Genomic DNA, 23438 nt, shown 5'->3' with positions numbered 1-23438 from the left:
GGTGTTAGTTACCACCTTTAAAGCGCTCCATGGCATAGGACCTGGCTATCTCCGAGACCGCCTTCTGCCACAGATTCCCTCCCATAGACCGGTACGCTCCCACAGAGTGGGTCTCCTCAGGGTGCCGTCGGCCAAGCAATGTCGGCTGGCGACCCCCAGGGGGAGGGCCTTCTCTGTGGGTGCCCCTGCCCTCTGGAACAAACTACCCCCCGAGATCCGGACGATTCCGGATCTCCTTACTTTCCGCCGCGCCCTCAAGACATGGCTTTTCCAACAAGCGGGCCTGGCCTAGGGAGGATTTTAAATTGGGTTTTTTAGAAAAATTTTAATACCACAACTCTAAAATATTTGGTTTTTAATTTGGTTTTATTTGGCGGGGATTGTGGGTATGTCTTTGTTTTAAATATGTTGTGAGCCGCCCTGAGTCCCGTCGGGAGAAGGGCGGGATATAAATCAAATAAAATGAAATGAAATGAAGTGAGGAGGGAGGGAGGAAGCAGGAATTCTGAGTCAGGGCCACTGTCAGTTTCACGAGACACACGAAGACAGACAAACTGCCCTGTCAGATGCATGGCGGCTTCCAACTTTCCTGGGTCTGACAAAACGATGGTGCGGCCTTCTCACAGAAACCCTGAAAGAAAATGCTACTTCTATCCTTCCACTGAAACGGAAGGCAAGGGATGGAATTCTTAGCCACCTGTTAAGTTTTCTGACCCAACTCATGCTGGCAAGGCAGAGGTTAAGGAGGGTGTTTATGGCTCACTTATTGCAGTGACAAATGACCCACCTCCGTCAGATCAGCCACCCTCTCCCCCCCCCCCTCCCCAGGACTGCCTCGTCCTCAGCCCCATTTGTTCGGAGTCCTCCCTGTCGGACGGTCCAGGTTCCAACTCCTTCTCCTCCTCCTCTGAACCAGGATCTAAGAACCACGACACTAAGCTCCCTGCCTTGATAAAATAAAAATGTGCATTGGGATGGGGAAGTGGGGAGCAGGCAGCTATGACTAAAAAAGGGGACCCTGCTGTTTTGATTAAGAGCTGTGGGAGTTTCATTCCCTGCTCTGTTTAAAAGTCCAAAGGAGAGCTTGTCGTCTCCTCCGAAGACCTAGACCAGTGGTGACGAACCTATGGCATGCGTGCCAGAGGCGGCACTCAGAACTCTGCGCCATCACCCCAGCCCCACATGGCCCCCTCACCAGCAGCCCCCCAGAGAGTCGACCCCTGGCGCAGCCTGCGTGGAGCAGCACAGCCAAGCAATGGCAGCCGGGACAAGACTCCGCCCTTGCGCCCCGTCGTGCGCAGATAATGCTGTTGGGCACAGGCGGAGGGCGTGGCCGCCATGGCGCTGCAGGGCCGCCTGGGCAATCTGCGGCAGGCCACGGAGGTGGTGGGTGGCCCTGCGGGCAGGCGGAGCGATGGCAGAAGGGCTGGAGCGGGCGGGCGGAGCAGGAGCGGGGCGGGTTTGGGGCACTCGGTCTCTAAAAGGTTCACCATCACTGGCCTAAACTTCTCTTATGCATGGCTAGGAAATGAAGGGGACACGAAAGCTGCTAAGCAGAACGAATAGCAGCGGTTCAAAACAAATGGAATTATGTTGCCTTCCTTATGCCAGACGTCTCTGTCAATATTGCAGGCATGCCAGTTTGGGGCAACCGAGCCTCGAAAAGGGTAAAGTCATCATCTGGGAGAAACAAGTTGAGGACTAGGGGTTTTTCCCCCCCCTCCCCCAAAGGACTTGCTAAGGACAACTTTCTGCTTCTTGTCTTCCTCCCACGCAGAGTGTCAAGGCTGATTTCACTTTCTATGCAATTAGGAGAAATCCCTGCCTTTTCTCCAGTTTGCAAAAAACAAAGCCAATTGTTCTTGGGCAACAATTTATGGATGCAGATCGTGCTTGGCAGGACTCAACCTCTTCCCAGCCAGATGTTGCTGGGAAAATTCAGTCACAGGCCATATGGTAAAGAAAAGCGATTTGCTCTCTCTCCCGTGGAACAATGCTGCTCCTGAACATGTGGCCTACATGGTTTGCTCTCATGTTAGGCCCCATTAACAAGACCACAAAAGTCAGCTCGCTGGATCAATTGTCACCATCTAGAATTACCCACTTGATAGTCTTGAGAAGTTTGTAAATGGGACTGAACAGCTACACTCCCTTTTATTTGTGACTTGCAATTGGTGTTCTGAAATGGACCGTTCCTGAAGGTGAATATTTCACTTAACTGTCATTCCACTTAAGCCCAGTATCCTCCTTTCCAGTGGGGTTCAGCAGATGCTCTGGAAATCTCCCAAACAGGACACAGTAGTAGAGCCATTTGCTAGGAGGCAGACGGTACCATTAAAGCAGAAGGGGAAAAAGAAAATAGCATCAAACACTTATGCTAACCATTTTTTGTTTTGCTGGTTGTGTTTTTTTTAAAATGCATAATACAACAAAGAACAATTTGGCTGAAGACAGAACCAGAAAGTAAAATGAAGCAAGATAACCCAATGAAAGTAAATCTGCTACATGACAGATGCATCCTGAGGTTGGTGCTGAAACTTGCAACTGTGCAGAAGCCAAAGGAGCTGCCTTGAAAGAATCCTAACTAGACATCCTGTTGGCTAAAAGGTCTGTGCGTAAGTTGGTAGAATGATGGACCAGACAAAAAGTCCACAATTCTTCTGCAAGAAGAGTAGCATGTCAGTAAAAAAGACCCACCCATCCCTTTTTTTGCTGTTCTGTGATGGTAAAAAAAAAATGTTTTTTTTTCTTATCATGCCAGGTTGCCCTTGCAGGGAAGGTTTTTTCACCCTTTCCAAATGAGGACAACACAAGGAAATATGATCTTCCCCATCTCTCCGGGTTTTTTTTCCCAGCAGGATCTTGAGGACAGGAAGGTTCTGTGCTCAGTCCAGCTACACGGGTCATTCTTCATGCTTGTCAATTGTCCCTCTCCTTGGCCAATTACCATGAGGGCAGTTCCACCTACTGAGTGGGATGCATTCAAAGCCCATGGTTGTCTTCAATGCCCAGAAGTTCCCAAGTACAAGAGGAGTTCTAAAGCAGCCGTGTGATTTCCAACTGGAGAAAGGGGGATGGTGGCATCTTGAGGAACATCTACAGTTGCTCTGTTTGAGGAATGAAAGGACCTTGTAGGAAGCTGCACTGTAAGAGAAAAGGGGCCATTTCTCTTCCCTTCTAGATTATTCTCCTTCCATACTGTTACCCATAGAGATTTTTTTTTTGGGTAGGCCTCTTCCGGGAACACCTAGATGCTAGAGGCTTCCATGTCCAGCCCTGAAGTTAGACACGGTTCCGAGGGGGTCTCTCTGTAACGTTTGCATCGAACTTTATCATGAAGGAAATGGCTGTGTGTGTCCCAGATGACTCCTGTCTTTCCTTCCACCTCTAACCAGGCTTCAGAAGCCGTTCTATTTGGCTGAGGTGATGATAGAGCTGGAGAAGTCGAAGAGACTCTTGTTGATCTTCCGCAGGGTGCTCACTTCCTCCTCTAGTTCTGTCACCTGGATTTTCAGTTGCTCCTGGTCTCCCATCAAGTTCTATAAAGAGAGGACAAACCACGATAAGAACGGAACCTGGAAAGGGGGCCACCTACCTTAGTTCTTCTGCACCTCATCAACTTTTAAGATGGGAGGACTTCAACTCCCAAAGTCCCGCAGGCATGCTGGCTGGGGAATTCTGGGGTTTGAAGTCCACCCATCTTAAAGTTGATGAGATGGAGGGGGTGACTTGCCAGCGGTAGGAGTAAGATCTGGAAGGATTGGGTCAACCTTGCTATTTTAAGGCCAAGAAAATCATCAGACTTTTAATGGTAAAAAAAATGCCTTCTTGTGTGGTTGAGGGAAGAGAAAGCAATTGTTTATACTATTTTGGACCTGATGTACCTTCCTCTTTATTGCAACCAATTTGGGAAATTAAGGGAGGGAGAGAGTGAGAGAGAGGGGGGGGAGAGGAAAGAGAGAAAGAGGAGAGAAAGAGAGAGGAAAGAGAGAAAGGGAAAGGAAAGAGAGAAAGACAAAGAGAGGGAGGAAAGAGAAAGAGGGAGAGGAAAGAGAGAAAAGAGAGAAAAGACAGAGAGAGAAAGAGAGGGGGAGAGGAAAGAGAGAGGGGGAGAAGAAAGAGAGAGAGAGGGAGAGGAAAGGGAGAGAAAGAGAGAGAGATTGGGAGAAGTCACTTAATGAATTCAGTGATGAACCTTCCTTTAATCACATTGTTTTATTATTTGACATTTAGTTTTATTAAGGGTGTTTTGGGATCTGTAAGGGCAACAAAGCAGATGAGGAAATTCTGCAGCCACCCAGCCAGGTCTCAATCTGCTGAGAGCAAAGCATATGTTAAGATGAATGACTTTTACCAATGTAATTGAGTGCTCTTTCATAACAGATACAAGTAGTCCTCCACTTATGACCATAATGGAACCTGCCCATTATGGTCATAAATCAGGCTGGTCAGATGACTGACCCAATTTTACAATCTTTGTGTGGCGGTCACTAAATGAATCTCGCAAAACCGGTTTTGCCGATAACAAGACACAAATGCCAGTTTTCAGCTAAAAATGCCATGAAATGTGGACATGTGACTGCAGGACACGGCAAACAGCTGTAAATGGGGGCTGACGGCTGAGTGCCTGCAATACAGTCGTGTGACTTCTGTGTGTGCGTGATCCAGTTCTGTTGTAACTATTCACGGGGAGGCCTGTGGGAGCTTTGACCAGTTGCTAAGCCAACCAGTCATAAACCGAGGACTACTTGTATTGCAAACCAGGTTGTCTAAGTATCCTGGGTCCCAAATCCTCTGCACGGTTGCAGGGAGAATGCCACGGTGCTTCACCTTTTCTCTAGTTGAGCACATCTGCAGATATAAGCGCTCCGATTTCTCCAAGTAGCTCTCTCCCGACCCCTGTGGAAAACAGGAAAAAAGAATAATAAGAGGCATCAAGAATTAAGCCTCCTTAGAGTTGCTTCCACTAACGCCAAAGGGAGCCATTAGTCAAAGCTGCACACCTCTTTTACAATGAAACCCGGTGACAGGAACAAGTGATCTTTAAGTAGCTCTTGATAAAATTGTGACATTAAGGAATGGATCATCTCTTTAATGGGGACTGCTGGTTTTAGAATTCAAGAAAGGAAAGGAAGATTAACCAGGAGGAAAGTCACCAATGGGTTTCAAGAAGGCCTTCTTCAGAATGAGCTCACAGGATAAGTGGACTGGACAAAACAGACCAGGCTATGGGTAGCTTTTATCAGCCCTAACCAACCTCCTCAGATTTTGATCGATGCCAAGCGGAATGTAGCACTGCCGGAACAAAAATGTTTTGTTTTTGTTTTTTGTTCTCACTCAACATGGGGCAATTATGGCTGATATCGAAGCAGCTAAACCTGGAGAGTAACTGGATGGGGGACAGAAATGCAGTAAAGTAAACAATAAATACCAAGACAGTGAACAACCTGCCTCCAGAAACAGTGAATGCTCCAACACTGCAGGCTTTTAAGAAGAGACTGGACAGCCATTTGTCTGAAATGGTACAGGGTTTCCTGCCTGAGCAGGGGGTTGGACTGGATCAGACATGTCAAACTCGCGACGTCACGTGACGTGGCGGAACGTATTGGAGATTTTTCGCCATTGCCAGCAATGGGGTGGGCGTGGCTTCCTGATGACGCGCCCGGCCCGTGGGCCGGCAGTTTGACACCTCTGGACTAGATGAGTAAGTACCCTGCCCCAGTTTCAATAAACAGTAAGATTTTCGGAAATGGAATGAAGCTGGTGATTTATCTGGATCGTGGAACTAGATCCGTGGTGGCGAACCTATGGCAGGGCTTTTCAACCAGTGGTACGGGTACCACCTGTGGTACATTGGCACCTGGCAGGTGGTACGCGACCATCCTAGAAAAGTGGTAGTGGGGGAGGGGAATGAGCTGAACCGGTGGCAGTACCGCACAAGCCTGAGTGAGAGATGGCTGGAGCTGCAGGGCTGTCAGGGCTCAGCGGAAGCGCCAGGATCAGTGCTTCTTCGGGGCTGTCAGGGCTCAGTGGAAGTGCCAGGATCAGCGCCAGGCTCCAGCTGGAGCTCAGCGCTGATCCTGGCTCTTCTGCTGAGCCCAGAAGAAGCACCGATCAGCTGGAATGTTGCAGCATCTCCAGGGTCTTGTGATTTACATTCAGATGCTTGGCAACTGATTCATATTTATGACGGTCACAGTGTCCCAGGGTCATGTGAAGTGACCAAAACCTGCTGCAACCACCCAGCAGACGAGGAGAATAAAAACCAAACACCCCCCAACCCCCACTGCCAATCCTCAACATAAATGCTCACAACAATGAAAACCTCAGACAGGAGGAAGAGTGCGGCCGGCCGGGCAGGCAGGTGTCTTGCTCGGCTGTGCCTTGGGGGGCACTTTTTTCAGTGCCATTGTAATTTCGAACAGTCACTAAGCGAACTGTTATAAGTCGAGGACTACCTGTACTTTATCACTTTTTTCATTTTTTTTTTTTTGGGTCAAGTTTTTTGACACCTTGCTATGCGACTGGTGGTACTCGGTTATTGCCACATTCTAAAAGTGGTACAATGGGTGAAAAGGTTGAAAAGCCCTGACCTATGGCACGTGTGCCACAGGTGGCACGCAGAGCCCTCTCTGTGGGCACGCGCACCATTGCCCCAGTCCTAGGCCTTTAGCTGGGTTTTATAAAACCTTTTCTCTTGAGGCCTCCACCGCCATGTGCAAAAAAAAAAAAAAAAAAAAAAGGTTCAATCAATCAATCAATTTCAACTTCTCGCGGGAAACAAAAAGGTCTCGCAAAGTTGGAATTAATTGATTGAACTTTTTAGTCCCACCTAGTCTGCCGTTACCATCGCAGCCACGCCCACCCAATGGGCCACGCCCATCCGGCACCTGACGATACATAAGTGGGTTTTGGGTTGCAGTTTGGGCACTCGGTCTCTAAAAGGTTTGCCATCACTGAACTAAATGTTGACAATCAGTGTGAAGGAGAGGGGAGTTACAAATGGCGATGTTATTTAGCCTGATAATAACATTTCTGCTGAAAGGACCACAACGACACACTTTATTATACAATCTCGGATAGATGTACAAAAAGAGAGAATTTTAGGTTGGATGGGACCTGATCAAGCAAGCCAAGGCTTTTCCTTAGGCTTTGGGCCGCTTTTTCTGTTGCTAAACCCAAACCGCTACAGGTAGTCCTCAACTTACGACCATAACTGAGCCCAACATTTCTGTTGCTAAATGAGATTATTTGTTAAGGGAGTTTTGCTCCATTTTACGACCTTTCTTGCCACAGTTGTTAAGTGAGTCGCTGTTGTTAAGTTTAGTAACACGCTTGTCAAGTGAACCTGGCTTCAGAAGGTCACAAAAGGAGATCTCACATGACCCGGGACACTAAAACTGTCATAAATATGAAGTCAGTTGCCAAGCGCCTGAATTTTGATCATGTGACCAAGGGAGGATGTCACCACCGTCACAAGTGTGAAAAAACAGTCATAAGTCTCTTTTTTCAATGCCACTGTTAACTTCAAATGGCCACTAAATGAACTGTTGCAAGTCAAGGACTACCCGTACCGCCCATATTGTGGATAATTTGAATCGGTCCCTTCTCCTCAGTTGCAAGTGGGAAGAAGGGGTCCAGAAGGACAGAAACTGCCTTTCAAGCCCCCTCCCATATTTTCAGCAGAGACCAAAGAAACTCAACATGCCTGGGAAGGAGAGAAGGAACCCCCACCCCCTTTTCCTTTGCACCCCAGTGAATGACAGCAATTCATCAGGAACTCCAGACACGCAACCTTGAGAGCTGCTGTTCTAGTTTGGGAGCCGACACGGCTGCTGATAAAAGGAGACAGACGATCTTTATCTCGCAGGCCGGCTCCTGGGATCTGCAGACGCAATCGGGCCCTCCAGCCACAACATCCCGCCTGCCTCTCCTTAGACAACCCAGCGATTGGTATCACTGCTGTGCCTTCTGAGATGGAGACCGACACGGAAACAGCACAAGCAACTCTGCTGCAATTTACACTTTGTAGGCAAAAAGAAGCAGGAAGACTCCCCCCCCCAGGCCCTCCCGTTTTTCCAAAACCTTTCCGTGATCCCCAAGCCAGAGGACTCAGGATTGCCTTGAAAAGGGGCTTGATTGGTACATGGTCTGGGATTTTACAGATGGCCCTTGTCAGGCACTTCCATTAGCAACTGTCCGAAGTTACAACGGCACTGGAAAAATTGTTCTACGACCGGTCCTCGCACTTATGACTGTCGTAGCATTCCCCAAGGTCACATGATCAAAATTTAGGCATGGATTTACAACGGTTGCAGCATCCAGGGATCGTGGGATCACCATTGGCGAACCTTCCAGCTGGCTTCCCACAAGCAAAGTCAACGAAGGAAGCAGGATTCACTTAACAACTGCCGTGATCGACTCAAAAGGTTGTAAAATCAGGCACGACTCACTTAACAACCGAATTTCTGGTCCCAGTTGTAGTCATAAGTCAAAGATTACCTGTATTGAACCCAGCAGGCAAGATACCCACCCTATCTAGCCTCTTGTTCCCTCTTGCTCAGAGAGATTTATGATGAAGCCAGTGACACACACTCCCCTCCTGGACCCACTTTACACACCTCAATACACCCCTCAAACGACACCCCTCATGACTCAGCCTTATGCTGAGGTACAAACAGTGCTTCACAATAATAGTGCATTTATAAATGAATTGAGTTGTGCCCAAGAAACTTTGTGTTGGATGTAAACAATTCCTATTCCTACATTTCCTTTTTGGGGAAATAATTTTGAATCCTTCGAATCCCTTCCCTGTTCCTGGTGACAGATGCATCTCTTTGCTCGTCTGGCAAATGCTGTGGAAGCCCCTACAAGCTCATCTGGTAAGGTATTGGTCAAAGATTCCATATACTTCTTGATCAATTTAGCTGGCTATGATTTATTTTATTTTTATTTTTTAAAAAAGCAACGGACCATTTTTGAGTCTTCTCTACTTGGTTCTTTAATAAATGTGGTCAGTGGGTAACTGTGTATGTCAGGGGTAGTCAACCTTGGCTCTTTTATGACCCGTGGACTTCAATTCCCAGAATTCCTGAGCCAGCTTAGCTCAACTTAGCTGGCTCAGGAATTCTGGGAGTTGAAGTCCACGGGTCATAAAAGAGTCCACGGGTCATAAAAGAGCCAAGGTTGACTACCCCTGGTGTATGTGATGTTAATTCTTCGGTCCAGCCTGGAGAGAGATTTGAGTCGGCAACGAGCTTCATCTTCACACGACTGTTATGTGGGGGTGGGGTTAAGCCAGGGATATCCAACCTTGGCAACTTTAAGACTTGTGGACTTCAACTCCCAGAATTCCCCAGCCAGCAAAGTTGGTTGGGGAATTTGAGGAATTGAAGTCCACAAGTCTTAATCGCCAAGACTGGACACCCCTGGGTGAGGGGAAAGCAGTGAAAAAGGGATATTCTCCTTTTTCCTGAGGGCAGCTCATCGATTGGATGCTCATCCATTTAGTTTTAGCGCAGGGGTAGGCAACCTTGGCTCTTTTATGACTCGTGGACTTCAACTCCCAGAATTCCTGAGGCAGCCATGCTGAGGGAAAAAGGAGAGGTTTCCAAGCTGAGCCATGCTGGCTCAGGAATTCTGGGAGTTGAAGTCCACGAGTCATAAAAGAGCCAAGGTTGCCTACCCCTGACCTAGTGACACTGAGTCGGTGAATTTCAACCTGCCTTTTTCCCCTTTATCCTCGTCTGATGCTTCGTCTAATACCATTCAAATGATAGTCAGCATTGTTGGCAGGAGATTCCATCATTTGCACCAATCCTGTAATCTAGTTATGACTTTGTTTTAGGACTCTCTGAAAGTTTCAGTGATTCATTTAGAAACTCTAAAGGCTTAGCATAATTTTTAGGGATCACTTCCTTAACACCCTGCTTGGCCCAGTAACATGTTGGCTCAGGAATTCTGGGAGTTGAAGTCCACAAGTCATAAAAGAGCCACGGTTGCCTACCCCTGTTTTAGGGGCTCCAGTATCCTGGGAGTTTAGCTGCCTGCCTGACTCTGCAGGCCGAACCTTCGGCCTATTTGTCACAATTCTCCCTTGCCATCACAACGGAGACCGCCTAGCAGACTTCTCTACCTCCCAGGGGACCCGTCTAATTCTCTTTCAAGGATGTCTACCTAGCATCTCAAGGCAGCCAGTCTCACAAATTAATTGCCGTTTGTACAGCAACAAAGGGCTCTTTTGTCTCTCCCTAATCAACAATCCATGGATTTGATTTTACGAGCTCCCCCTTCCTCCAATTCTAGTTATATGAGAGAGGGAGGGGGGGGGAAACAGAGAACCCTACCTACTTCTTCCCGCACCATGCATAACTGTACTATAAATAAATCATAATAATGCATACATTTATTCATAAACCTATTTATAGGCTGCCGTAATTCAATATAATCCTCCAGTAAGCCAGTCTCTGTCTTCCTGGATTCAGTTCCCATCATCCCCAGCTCTGTGGGCAGGGGATGAAGGGAGCTGAAGGAGAACACAGTCACCCAAAGACTGCCAGAGGGTGCTTTCTGTCAATCCTATGCCACTCTTGATATTGAAAATACGGCGGCGGCTGTCCTTGGCTGCAAGGCACGTACTTTCTTCTATAAAATGCTCCGTTCACCCCACCTGATTTCAGTCCCCAATCCCCAAACAGTCTCTTTTCCTTTCTTAAGACATCATATCGCTGCCATTAGATCTGGTGCGTGAGGAGCATTATTAAACTGGAGATACCGCTTAAGAATGCAGAGGAAGGCTGGAAAGGGGAGGGAAAAAGTCCTCACATTTTGGAAAAGAACATAATTTAATATCGGGCTTGAGCACAGAGCAGATGGGGGTGGCGGCACGATGGTCTCTTTGGGCTCCCTCATGCAATCTGGGGAGTTTTGAGGTCATACCTCTCTCTTTCCAATCAGATGCCCTCGTGAATTCAGGACTCGGGACGTATAGATGGTGTAAAGGGCCATCCTAAGTTTCTCCGGGTTGGAAGGTCACCCGGTTGCCACACGCGACATCTAGGTCTACTCTGATGGTGGTTGATGGGCCTCCAAAGAGCCACCCAGATGCCACTTGGGACTGGGTGTTGAGCAAACTCCTGGAGGATGTATGAAAGACTTGGAGATTAATTATGGAGATTCTCAATTATCCAGGTCATGATTGTCCCAAATGTGTCGGATCCCTCCCCCTCTGTCTGTTGAGAGAGGGGCCAAAGAGGCCATCTATGTCAAAACGGCTGGTGGTTGGATGGAATCACTGAAGCAGTAGGCGTGAGCTTAAATGGACTCCAGAAGATGGTAGAGGACAGGAAGGCTGCCTGGACGAATGTTGTCCATGGGGTCGTGATCGGTCGGACATGACTTCGCAACTAACAACGACAATGTCAAAATTGAACAGCCCTCTCTCAACAGAGGGGGAGGGATACAACATCATCTATCTCCAGTCTACAACACAGTCCTTTCAGCAGTTCCAAGAAGGCTCCACACCCATTTGCACTACTCAGGTGACTCTGAGGACACAGATAACCCTCCGGGTAGCTTTAAGGACTCACTAAAAGAATGCAAATGAACAGCTGTCTGCAGGAGTATAAATCCTTCCATTCCCCACCATCCAGTCAGAGCTGAAGAAGCTTCTTGGATGAGAAGCAAAACGTCTTCAAAGAAAAACCAAGAAAGTCCAGTTGCCTCGTGAAAAAGTATCTTTGGGATAACTATGACCTGGACGACTGAGAATCTCCATAGACATTCTGGAGGGCAGCCTTTAAAGCAGCAGCTTCTTTTGCTGGACTCATACTGTAGCCATGCACTAAGATGGGCAGCCAATAAATTTGACAAACAAACATATGTGAACCCAGGAAAATGCACATTTGAGTTATGGAGGTGCCAATGCCCACCACAGCGCAACCTGTTCCGTCCTATGGGCACCTCCTTGATTCAAATATGCATTTTTCCTGGGATTATGTGGCACCACGAGAGCCCAGGGACAGACCAACAGGTGCAGCGTGCATCTTTTTGATTTCAAACCCAAAGCACTTCTGAAGTTAATGCTTCAGACTAGCTTCAGAGTCCTTGTCTCCTCCATTCACACCCGTGAGAGTTAGCGCCGTCAATCTCATGGGGGGGGGGGAGGCAAGAGACAGATAGGAGAGAGATCAGATGAAAGTGCCCTTAAAGGGGAAGAGAGGCAGATGGATGGACAAGAGCAGGGGTAGGCAACCTTGGCTCTTGTATGACTCGTGGACTTCAACTCCCAGAATTCCTGAGCCAGCCATGCTGAGGGGAAAGGGAGAGTTTCCAAGCTGAGCCATGCTGGCTCAGGAATTCTGGGAGTTGAAGTCCATGAGTCATACAAGAGCCAAGGTTGCCTGCCCCTGGACAAGAGGCCTATGCAGTGGGTGATACTGAATAGATCTATGCAAAGAAGGATGGACTATCCCCTCTTCAGGATGGTTCTTTTCTCTTTCACCCTCAGGCTCAAGAGGAAGAGATCTATTCTGCTGCTTCCTGGCGGGCAGATTCCATCAAAGGCCGCGGCACAGAGCAGTGGTGGGAAGGATAGAGATATTGTAGGACAGTCATGGCGAACCTTTTAGAGACCGAACCACAACCCAAAACCCACTTATTTATCACAAAGTGCCAGGGCTGCATCAGCATTGTGGTGCCCTCGGGGGGACATCTGGGCATGGCCCACTGGGTGGGCATGGCCACCTCGATGTTGCTCATGGGGGGGGACACCTGTAGGGGCCGGGCAGGGTTGGGGGAGATCCAGGGGGTCTCTGGCGGGTGGGGTGGTGGGCAGGAGGCCCAGCATAGATGGGGGGAGGCACACAATCCTAGCTGGGACTGGGGGGCCATGGCGCCGATGGGGATCCGGCTTTCCCTGCTCGGGGTGGCCTTTGGCTTGCTGGGTGTGGGCGTACTCTACCACCTCTACTTGAGCTTGCTAGCTGGCCGCTTCGCCTCCTTTGTGCTGGGGCTGCCGCTCCCGGTGGCGGCCTAATGGACCTGCACAAGCTGCTGGGAGCGGCGGCGTGAGTGTCCACAGAGAGGACTCTGAGTGCCGCCTCTGGCACGCGTGTCATAGGTTTGCCACTGCTGTTGTAGGATGTCACAAACTCATATGATCTGGCATCAGAAGTCTCCCAGCAGCCAGCTGGAGGCCTCTGTGAAGTCCTCCAGGAGGGCATGAGACCATTAGCCCCAGCAACCAGGCATTTGCTGGTCAGCCATCTCTTCCCTCTTTAGATTCTGAAGCTACAAAAACAGGAGCTGGGATTCACCCAATCCCTCTTTAAAGACAGATGCAAAAACGAGAGGAAAAAGGGAAATAAATAAATAAATTTCAGAGAAGTGGCCACTACAGAATTGTCGAGGCTGTTTTTTAATCCCCTAGATAACCTTATGTATCAGATAAAATATGTCCTCATTGTGCTTTGTTTTGCTTTTTAGTGCTAACAATGTGCTTTCTTCCATTCTGCCTCATCTCAGTTTCCAAAGCCTGCTCTTCAAAGAGATCCACAGCATTGATTTCAAGATCACGATAATGCCGACTTTGTTGCTTAACATTAGAGACCCTGCTTTCGCACCTAGCCATGGGCTGTGCGAACGAGCAAACCTGAAGCTCCGTACTGGTGAATGCAGATTTTCTGCACTCTGCCTGGAGCATTTGTTGATACAGAACGGCAACACAAATATACACATCAGAGTTTCTTTTCAGGATGTGTTTCACTAAGGGCAAAACAAAACAAAACAAAGCAAACCACTCCAATCCAGCTATTTCTCTATCACTAGTACTTGGTCTTTTGATCAGGGGGGTTTATTTATTATTTTTGCTTTAACTGACAGGTTCTGTGGCCTTTACAAGTTTGAAAACCCCTCACATAAATAATCTCTTCAGTCCTTGCAACTCCATCAGAAGAGTAGTTAAGTGACAGTTAAATATAAATATAGGGTACCCGCTTTTTGCTATATACATTAATCCTTGCCTCCATCTTTTCTCTCTGTCACAAATAAGAGTGCTGAGAAACAGGGCTGGAAAATGATGCTTTCCAGTTGCTTGGAATAAAGAACGGAAGAAACCTGATTTCTTCTTGATCTCTTCCTTTCTACTATATGGGAAGATCCAAGAGGTCCTGTTTCAGCATTCCTTGGAAAATGTGGATGGAGATTGTTGCTCCCGTTTTCTCTCCTTACAAGATCGCAGTGGTGGCGAACCTATGGCACGGGTGCCAGAGGCGGCACTCAGAGCCCTCTCTGTGGGCACGCGCGCCATCGCCCCAGTCCTAGGCCTTCAGCTGGGTTTTATAAAACCTTTTCGCTTTAGGTCTCTGCCGCCATGTGCAAAAAAAAAAAAAAAAGGTTCAATGAGTCAATTTCAACTTCTCGCAGGGAAAAAAAAGATCTTGCAAAGTTGGAATTGATTGATTGAACTTTTTAGTCCCACCCAGGCTGCCGTTACCACCGCAGCCACGCCCACCCAATGGGCCACACCCACCCAATGGGCCACACCCACCCGGCACCCAACGATGCATAAGTGGATTTTGGGTTGCAGTTTGGGCACTCAGTCTCTAAAAAATTCGCCATCACTGCAATATCATATTGGGGGAATGTTGACCTTGAACATGGAGACTCTATTGGGGAAAATAACTTTTGATAATGCAATGTTAAGAACCACCTTGCTGCATCTGATTTAGCCCAGCACCAAGACACCCTCAGTGGCGGGTCAAATAAATTCTAGGGAATTCCCCATTAAGCACAGCATGCAGACAATTATTTTCCCCTGGCGGAAACCCTGTTTGCTGAGAGTGAAAGCTCCGCTTATTTATCACAGCTCTGGATTAAACGGTTTCCTCCTCTGTGCCACCTGATTTCCATTTACAGCTCATCCTAAAACACACACCTGTGATCAAGTGTGTGTGTCTGCCAAACTCAATTCTGAACATTTATGATCCTTCCCAGCGCAGTGCGCATGGTTCATTTCAAATCCCAAGAAACGCAGGTGTGGCGGTGAAGTTTCAGCTTATTACTGCTTTAGTGCCTGTCAAGGGGATATAACTCATACAGATGCTCACAGCCTTTTCCTTATCCCCAGAAGAAGAAGTACACCAGGACCCATTTAGCTAGGCCTGTTTAAGATCTGCCTCGCATCACCAGGGACTAGCCATCTGCTGTGGCTTCTCCTGCTTTGGCCGAAAGAATAAATGTCTCCCACACATCCCACATATGGCTGGCTAATTCATCTCTCGCCAGTTCCTTCTCCTTTGTTTCCTTACCTTCTGATGCAGCCCCAGACACAGTGTCAGCCCTTCCCTGGCAGAGTTTTCCATGCTCTCTGTGCTATGAAGATGCCGGCTGAATTTTGGCAGTGGGATGCGAGGCTTGCTGTCCGGATTCAGCATGTTGGCAGGTGCCAGGGTTATGAAAGCATTTGTGATCGGACCTATCGGAGCAGAAGGAATTGTTACATGTAGCATGCATACACAGCTAGTAAGAACAGCAGCTTTTGTGGAACATAAAACCTTCTGCGATAATAAATGGTTAGCCTAAGACATCCCAAGAGACTTTTGTTTCTGTTGCAGAAGACACACATGGCTGCTCTTTAGGAAAGAACTGATTAACACCACTCAATATCCTTCCATCCCAGTGCTTAAATTCTTGCACTCCAGACAAACCATAGCATGCAACTGGACTCATTAGCATCTTTTTACAAAAGGAGCTGTTTTTACCGGGAAGGTTTAATTTGCTTGGCTAGCGATCTTGTCTGATCTAAAAAAAAAAAAAAAGGATGGAAGTTTGCTGCTATTAAGCAATTAGGCTTTTAAAGAAAGTTAAACCTCTGGCTGACCTAAAACCAAATTTCTTTGGGTTCAAACCTGAATACTGGATAGGAAACTTACAGGAAAACCCCAGAAATCTCAGGTGGATCAGCAAGTTGAAAAAGAAACAAATAAATAACTAAAAGAAGTCAGTGGCAAACTATTTTGTACAGCTGCCAAAAAAAAAAGACACGCTGTGTCCATATAATCAAGATGAATCAAGCTTGATTCTGAGATTTTTACCTTTTTTTTTAGCTCAAAAAAAAAATCCTTCCCAAGGATCTTCCCCAACTCTTTTAATGTAGGTCTTTCCTGCATGCAGAATAGATATTTCACTGTCCTGGAGCTAAATTTTGCTGCAGGCATCCATAGACTTTGGATGTCAATACACAAAGAGCTGTCTGTCTATTCATGTTTAGGGCCCACAAGATGCAGTTCAATATTCAGTCCTGGATTACAAAGCACAAGAGTGAAGCTGTTAGTAGACAGCTTGACTTGTCAGGCAGAAAATGACCAAGCTCTGAAAGGCTCAGAGAGCACAGCCTTGTGTGTATTTCGTTGGAAATAGGACATCAAAACGCACAAGGTATGCTTATTTGCCTAAAACTCTTCCTACCTGCTCAGCCTTTCGGAAGGGAAGTTTTATGAATGTCTAAAAATGCCCTGTGCGGTTGTCCTGGTATTTACTACTGGGCTTTTATTGTTGCTATTGCTACTTCTTTAAAAACAATTGTTGTGCTATGTTGTAATAATAATAATAATAATAATAATAATAATAATAATAATAATAATAATAATAATAATAATAATAATAATAAAGTTGGAAGAGACCTTGGAGGTCATCTAGTCCAACCCCCTGCTCAGGCAGGAAACCCTATACCATTTCGGACAAATGGCTGTCCAGTTTCTTCTTAAAAACGTCTAGTGTTGGGGCATTCACCACTTCTGGAGGCAGGTTGTTCCACTGGTTAATTGTTCTAACTGTCAGGAAGTTTCTCCTTAGTTCTAGGTTGCTTCTCTCTTTGGTTAGTTTCCACCCGTTGTTCCTTGTCCTGCCTTCATGTGCTTTGGAAAATAGCTTCACTCCCTCTTCTTTGTGGCAGCCCCTGAGATATTGAAAGACTGCTATCATGTCCCCCCTCGTCCTTCTCTTCGTTAAACTAGACATGCCCAATTCCAGCAACCATTCCTTATATGTTTCAGCCTCCAGACCCCTAATCATCTTTGTTGCTCTTCTCTGTACTCTTTCTAGAGTCTCAACATCTTTTTTACATCGTGGTGACCAAAACTGGATGCAGTATTCCAAGTGTGGTCTTGCCAAGGCATTGTAAAGTGGTATTAATACTTCACGTGATCTTGATTCTATCTCTCTGTTAATGCAGCCTAGCACTGTGTTGGCTTTTTTGGCAGCTGCAGCACACTGCTGGCTCATATTTAAGTGATTGTCCACTAGGACTCCGAGGTCCCTCTCACAGTTACTACCATTGAGCAAGGTACCCCCTATACTGTACCTGTACATACACATTACTGTACCTTGTGTTAAACAATTTAGCTAGCAAGTGAATTCACCCATTATGGTTTTATCACCAAGGACCCCTTGAGGCCACACATGACAATTTAAATACTGTACCAAGCTTTTATTTTTTAGAGGCTGCATGAGGGATTGAAGGCGGAAAGAGGAAGAGGGCTGATTAACCCACATTTAGGGGACATTTACACACAGGCCAAGGGAACTTATCCAAGTATGTACTGTCGACTAAAGCTCTCACTCTTCCTCCTATTGACTTGAGGAGGATGGGAGCTGTAGTCCAGCATACCTGGAAGAGTCCAAACCGAGGTTGGCTGCCTTGCAGTGTGAGTGCCCTCTGTGTTACAACTGCAGGCTATGCAACTGAGGAGTTGACTATCATCTTGTAGTGGGTAGAGTCATCAAAGATGCCACCCTTCTCAATACACTGGAATAATGTCAACTCTACAACAAACCTGGCTGCAGCCATCTTGCTCGTTCTAAGTTTCCACAAAGATGGGAGAAAGTGCGGAGGAAATCTGCTAGTCTAAATCATTCAATGTCCCGTGGGAACCAAGGTCATTTCTGCCAGTTGGATTGGGAGGGGGAGCAGTTGGGTAGAAAGCCCGCCAAACTATTCTATCAGGAAAGGTAGCTGATTTGCACAACACTGGGGTGGGAAGTTTAACTTTGTACTAATGTGACTCTTTGGAGGGAATTTCAGACTTGGTTTCACTTTTGACCATACCGATACTATGTAACCAATAAACATGTTCTTTGAGGAAATCTCTAGCCTTGGAGTTCTGATTTGTTTGGTCTCGTCTATCGGAACCTTGACAAATAATTTATTTCTCTATTTATTGCAATCATCTACCTTCTCTCTAAGACAGAGTTCTCCAACCTTGGCAACCTTACGATGTGTGGACTTCAGCTCCCAGAATTCCCCAGCCAGCCACGAATTCTGGGAGTTGAAGTCCACACATCTAAAAGTTCCTAAGGTTGGCAAGTCCTGCTCTAACAGACCAAAAGAAATCTTCCCTATTTTTATTTCCATAGCAGCCTTGCAAGAGATCGAAGAGAGCTCCATGGTCAAATATAAGGATCTGTGGAGTCCTTAATGCTCTCTGAGCTTGGTTGCTTTTTTGCAGATGTTTCATTACCCAACTTGGTTGTGTCATCTGTGCTAGAAGAGAGTGGAGTTTAATCTGTTTATATACAGTGGCTTGCCCTGTCAGACCTAGACCAAGCTAAGTCGAAAAACGGTAGAGTATTCCTGGAAGCTTGGAAATCAGACAAATCTGATTTATCTCGATGCCATCAATAGGCATATACAGATAAACAACATTGACATGCCATTCAGTTGAGAAATCAAAAAGCTAAAAAGGAAACCAGAAGACCTAAACACCTCCCAGCCAGCAATCAACACACAGGTATGCAGGGATTAACACCACGATCAATACCAGACCAACAATCAAACAGTAAACAATAGTCAATCAAGGAACTTCCAAGAAAACAGCACTCCGACCAACGCCGACAGTGGGCAATCCACTTTAATAAACAAGAGAACAAATCCCACTCCTTTCTAGTACTGATGATGTTCTCTAGTTGGGTAGTGAAACATCTGCAAGCTCAGAGAGCACCAAGCACTCCACAGCTGAACCCCGAGCTGCAAATATTCTCTTCTTGGTATATATAAGGACTAGAATCTAGCTCTCTCTCTCTCTCTCCTGTTCAAGTCATGCTCCTTCCCATTTTATATGGGAGCCAAAAATAGTTCTATGTCAAGATTTTCCTCTGTCAGCCTGCCTCTCCTTTTAATCAGGTGTTGGAACAATTGCTCAGTTCAGACTGAGCTCTCAAGAAGTGGCACACTTTCAAAATTGTTGCAAATTGAATGCATTTTTTCCCTTTGCAGAGGAAGAGCAAGATTAAAAGACAATCCTGCTGCTAACAAGATGACTAGGCGGCGCACTTATCCGGACCACAAATTGCGCCTGCTCAATTCTGCAATTGAATTTTGAGGCCGGAGCACCCGCTGACAAAAGCAGAAGAGCCAATTATATAAGAAGTAATGGACTCTACAAGCTCTGCCCAGATTGACAGTCCCAAATTGCACTGGTTGAGCGATCCAAAGCCAGGACTCCCTCCTGCCTGTACGAATATTATTTTCTTCCCAATTTACTGCTAAGTATCCAAAGCTAACCAGGAGGAAAGATCCTCTACATTTCCCTGGAGCACCTGGATGTAATACTGAATTATGGCTTTGCAACTGTCCCCTGAGCAAGACATCCATCATTGTGACTTTTGTAGCGGCCCACGGTAATGATGCATCTCCCCCTTTCACCAGTTAATGAATACTTTAATTACAGCATTTACCCACACAGCTGTTGGCTGCTGTTAGCTTTTCCCTGAGCCTTAATTCACACTCACTCTCACATACAAAATACACTCAAGGCAAACCAGTGATAAGGAAAATCCAGGGATGGCCTGGTGCACGAGCAGAATGGGGTGAGGAGTGGAGGGATTTAGCCCTGAGAAGATCACAGTCATTACTCAAGTAAACAGTTTCTTCGCTTCTGCCTGTCCCTCTTCCCTTCCAGCCAGCAACTGGAACAAACAACTGGATGATCCCCATTGCCAAGGAAAATGTCTGAGAATTGCCAGTTCAAGTGCTTATTCATTGTGGTTGAAAACTGCCAATCTCTCGTCTCTCATCTCGGTTGTCTTTTTCTCAAGACCAAACCTGCTCTGCTCTTTTAATCATTCCTCATAGGATTTAATTTTCTTTCTCTGAACCTATTCCAGTTTCTTGAATCTTGTATAAAATGTGGAGCCGGGAATGTCTGAGTAGTCAAAGTGGGGTCTGACCAAGTCCAAAGAAAGTGGAATGACGATTTTTTCATGATTTGGGGATTAAACTTTTGCTGATGCATCTTAATTGTCATAGCGTTGACAATTACATTCGAACTTCTTGACGTTCTTATTATATCCTTAAGTACATCTATTGCACTGATATTTATGAGCTGATAATCTGAGACAAAGCCACCTTCTTTTCCAAATCCTAAAACATTGCTTCTTATCAATGCTTATTTTTTGTGATATTTACATAAAGTAATGCTCCCACCTAATCTTATCAATGCCTTGGATGTCAAGTGTTTAGCAGGCACTTATAAAGTTTACAGGTGACAAAAAATACAAAGCGTGGCCGATGCTTCAGCTAAGAGAGAGGGGATGTTAAAATATCTAGAAAGTAGTGGGCTAAAATGGAAGAGTATGGAATTTAACGTAGAGAAATGCATCTACATCTGGAAGGGAAAAATGTGAGGCACTCAAGATGGGAAGACCTAACTAAGTAGTAAAATATATGAAAGGGTTTGAGGTGCTTTTGTTTACCACAAATTAAATATGAATTAATTGCTAAAAAGGCAAAGCCAATCTTGGCTTTAACAGGAACACGTCACCGATAATAGGAATGCAGAGACCAAATCATGGAAAATAAATTGTTCCCTTCTACCCTGCTTTGGTTAGATCAGCGGTTCTCAACCTATGGGTCGCGACCCCATTTGGGGTCGATCGACCATTTCACGGGGGTCGCCAAGCAAGGCTGTCCGCCATTTTTTTCCCCTTTTCCGGCGGGTGCCTTACCTCCCTTGAGCTGGGCCAGCTGGTGGTCGGCCTGCTCCGTCTCTGCCGCTTGCCAGCTACGCCTAGGCCGGCGCAGGGGGCGGAACCACGCATGCACGGCGCTCCCGGGCAGGGAAAGTCCTCGACTTACGACCGGCTGGGTAGTCCTCGACTTACGACCGGTTTAGTCCTCGACTTACGACCGGTTTAGTCCTCGACTTACGACCGGTTTAGTCCTCGACTTACGACCGGTTGGGGGTCGCGACATTAAAAAGGTTGAGAACCTTTTAGATGTTTTGGAGAATTGCATTCAATTCTGGCAAACACGGTTCAACAAGGGACATAATAAACTGGAGCAAGTTCAAATGAGGGCTACCCAGATGGAGAAGGATCTGGAAACCAAGCGCTTTGAGGAACAATTAAAGGAACCGGGAAGGTTTAGCCTACAGAAAAGATGACTAAGAGGAGATATGATAGCAGTCTTCATATATCTGAAGGGCTGTCACACTGAAGGAAGAGTGGACCTATTCCTTATTGCCCCAGCAGGCAGGAACAGAACTAATAGTTATAACCACAAGGAAGAGAATTCAAGCTGGACATCAGCACCAACCTCCTAGCTCTGAGCTGTCAGCCAATGAAACGTGCTGCCACATGCCATGGCAATTTTTTTCTTCACTAGAGGTCTTCAAACAGAAGCTGGTTGTCCAACAGAGATGCTGTGTTGGACTTTGCACCGAGCAGGAAGGTGGACTTGATCAGTATTTCTCAACCTCAGCAACTTGGGTGGACTGACCAGGGAGTTTTGGAAGTTGAGGTCCATGCATTTTAAAGTTGCTGAGGTTGAGAAATGCAGGTCAAGATCACCTCTATGGTCAGTCCAAGTCTGATTCTACGACTTTAAGGATCAGCAATAACTCATGACTATAATACACCCACTTATAGCTCTTCCTGGCTCTGAGTTCTATTGATAAGGTGACATTAGATACCCGACTAGGTTTAGCGTGAGGGTGTTTAATTTGGCTATAAGGCTCTTTTCTTCCCCAAATCCTTATTTTTTCCTTTAGTCTGTGAACAAATGCTTTTTTCTTGGGATTTTTCTATACCCGATTCATTAAGGTTCTATTTCACTCCATTCCAGCCTTGTACCCCCAAACTATAATTCTCATCAATCTTTAGCACAGTGCCTGTAGTAGTCCCCAAAATGTAGTCCCCAAAGCTGAGGATCATGGGAACCTCGCCAAGCTCCAATATGGCTCTCACCATATTAGGCTGAGAGTTGACCCCTTTATAGTGGCGGTCCCTAACCTTTCCGTCTCCACAGACCGGCAGCGACGGTGGTGGTGGTGGGGAGGGGATGGTTTCGTGTGTACCTGCCACTTACACCAATGGAGCTTTAAGCGCCTGCCTGCCACTTGCATGGCCCAGTTCCCAACGGGACACGGACTGGTGCTGGGCTGCAGACTGATGGTTGGGGACCCCTGCTTTATAGGATTTTACCTGTAGTAGCACTGAACGTCTTTTTCTGGACACATATTATTCTTTTCCTATTCTTACTTGTTTTAATGCTGTATGCCTCCCACTGTCCTTATGGAGTTAGGCAGCCTATTAAGTGTAATAAACAAAAAAATTGAATAAACCAGCGGGAGCCTCGGCAACCTTCAGAAGCTGAAAAAATGCAATGCTGAGGACCCCTCCTGATTTTTAAGTAAACTGCCGGTTTGGAAAGAGAATAATGCAGAGCATTGACTCAATTAAGGAGACTATTGAGAGCAAGCAACTAAATTTCATTTTTAATGTGTGTCATTGTGCCCACAGTAAAAATGACAATAAAGGTTGTCTGTCTGTCTGTCTGTCTGTCTGTCTATCTGTCTACCTATCTATCTATCTATCTGGAGATTGTTCTGCATTCTACTATACAATACCTATATCCTGGAAGTGACTGAACTATGCAGAGAAGTAGGAGAATAATTTATTTGACTTTTACAGCAATAGCAATAGCATTGCTGGCGGCCCCCCTTTTTAAGACCGGTACTGGCGGCCGCGGCGGCTGGCGGCCCCTTGGACTAGACCGGATGGCCCCTCTGGCGGCCCTGGCGGCCTCGGCGGCCCCTTGGTCTCGGCGGCTGGCGGCCCCTCGGTGGCCTCGGCGGCTGGCGGCTCCCCCTTGAGATACGTACCAACGGCCTCGGCGGCTGGTGGCTTCGGCGGCCTCGGCGGCTGGCGGCCTCGGCGGCCCCTTCGAGACCTTTGTCGGCCTCCCGAGACTTTTGCCGGCCCCCCCGAGACCCTTACCGGCCCCCCCGAGACTTTTACCGGCGGCCTCGGCGGCCCTCCTGCCAGCGGCCTTTACTAGTGGTGGCTCCTTTATCAGCGGCCTTCTTTGCCAGCGGCGGCTCCCTCACCAGTGGCCTTTACCAGCGGCCCTCTTGCCAGTGGCTTTCACCGGCGGCCTCGGT

The 23438-nt window shown here is 46.8% G+C and overlaps 1 protein-coding gene across 1 annotated transcript in view; it reads right to left on the bottom strand.

The window, feature by feature from the left end:
* Positions 1 to 2419: 2419 nt before the first annotated feature.
* WDR18 (WD repeat domain 18) overlaps positions 2420 to 23438 on the bottom strand; it is a 71254-nt gene continuing 50235 nt past the window's right edge. Inside the window, exons 8-10 of the mRNA XM_015813453.2 lie at positions 15309 to 15475; positions 4831 to 4899; positions 2420 to 3539 (exon numbers count right to left, since the gene is read on the bottom strand). Of these exons, the coding sequence (XP_015668939.2) occupies positions 3411 to 3539; positions 4831 to 4899; positions 15309 to 15475 (365 nt within the window). The 3' untranslated portion in view covers positions 2420 to 3410. The remainder of the gene's footprint in view (positions 3540 to 4830; positions 4900 to 15308; positions 15476 to 23438) is intronic.

The sequence above is a fragment of the Protobothrops mucrosquamatus genome, unplaced genomic scaffold (genome assembly GCF_001527695.2).
Source record: "Protobothrops mucrosquamatus isolate PMUCROS unplaced genomic scaffold, P.Mucros_1.0 scaffold157, whole genome shotgun sequence".
Classification (NCBI taxonomy): Eukaryota; Metazoa; Chordata; class Lepidosauria; order Squamata; family Viperidae; genus Protobothrops; species Protobothrops mucrosquamatus.
The sequence above is the reverse complement of the archived record's forward strand: the minus strand, read 5'-3'. Positions and strand labels throughout refer to the sequence as shown.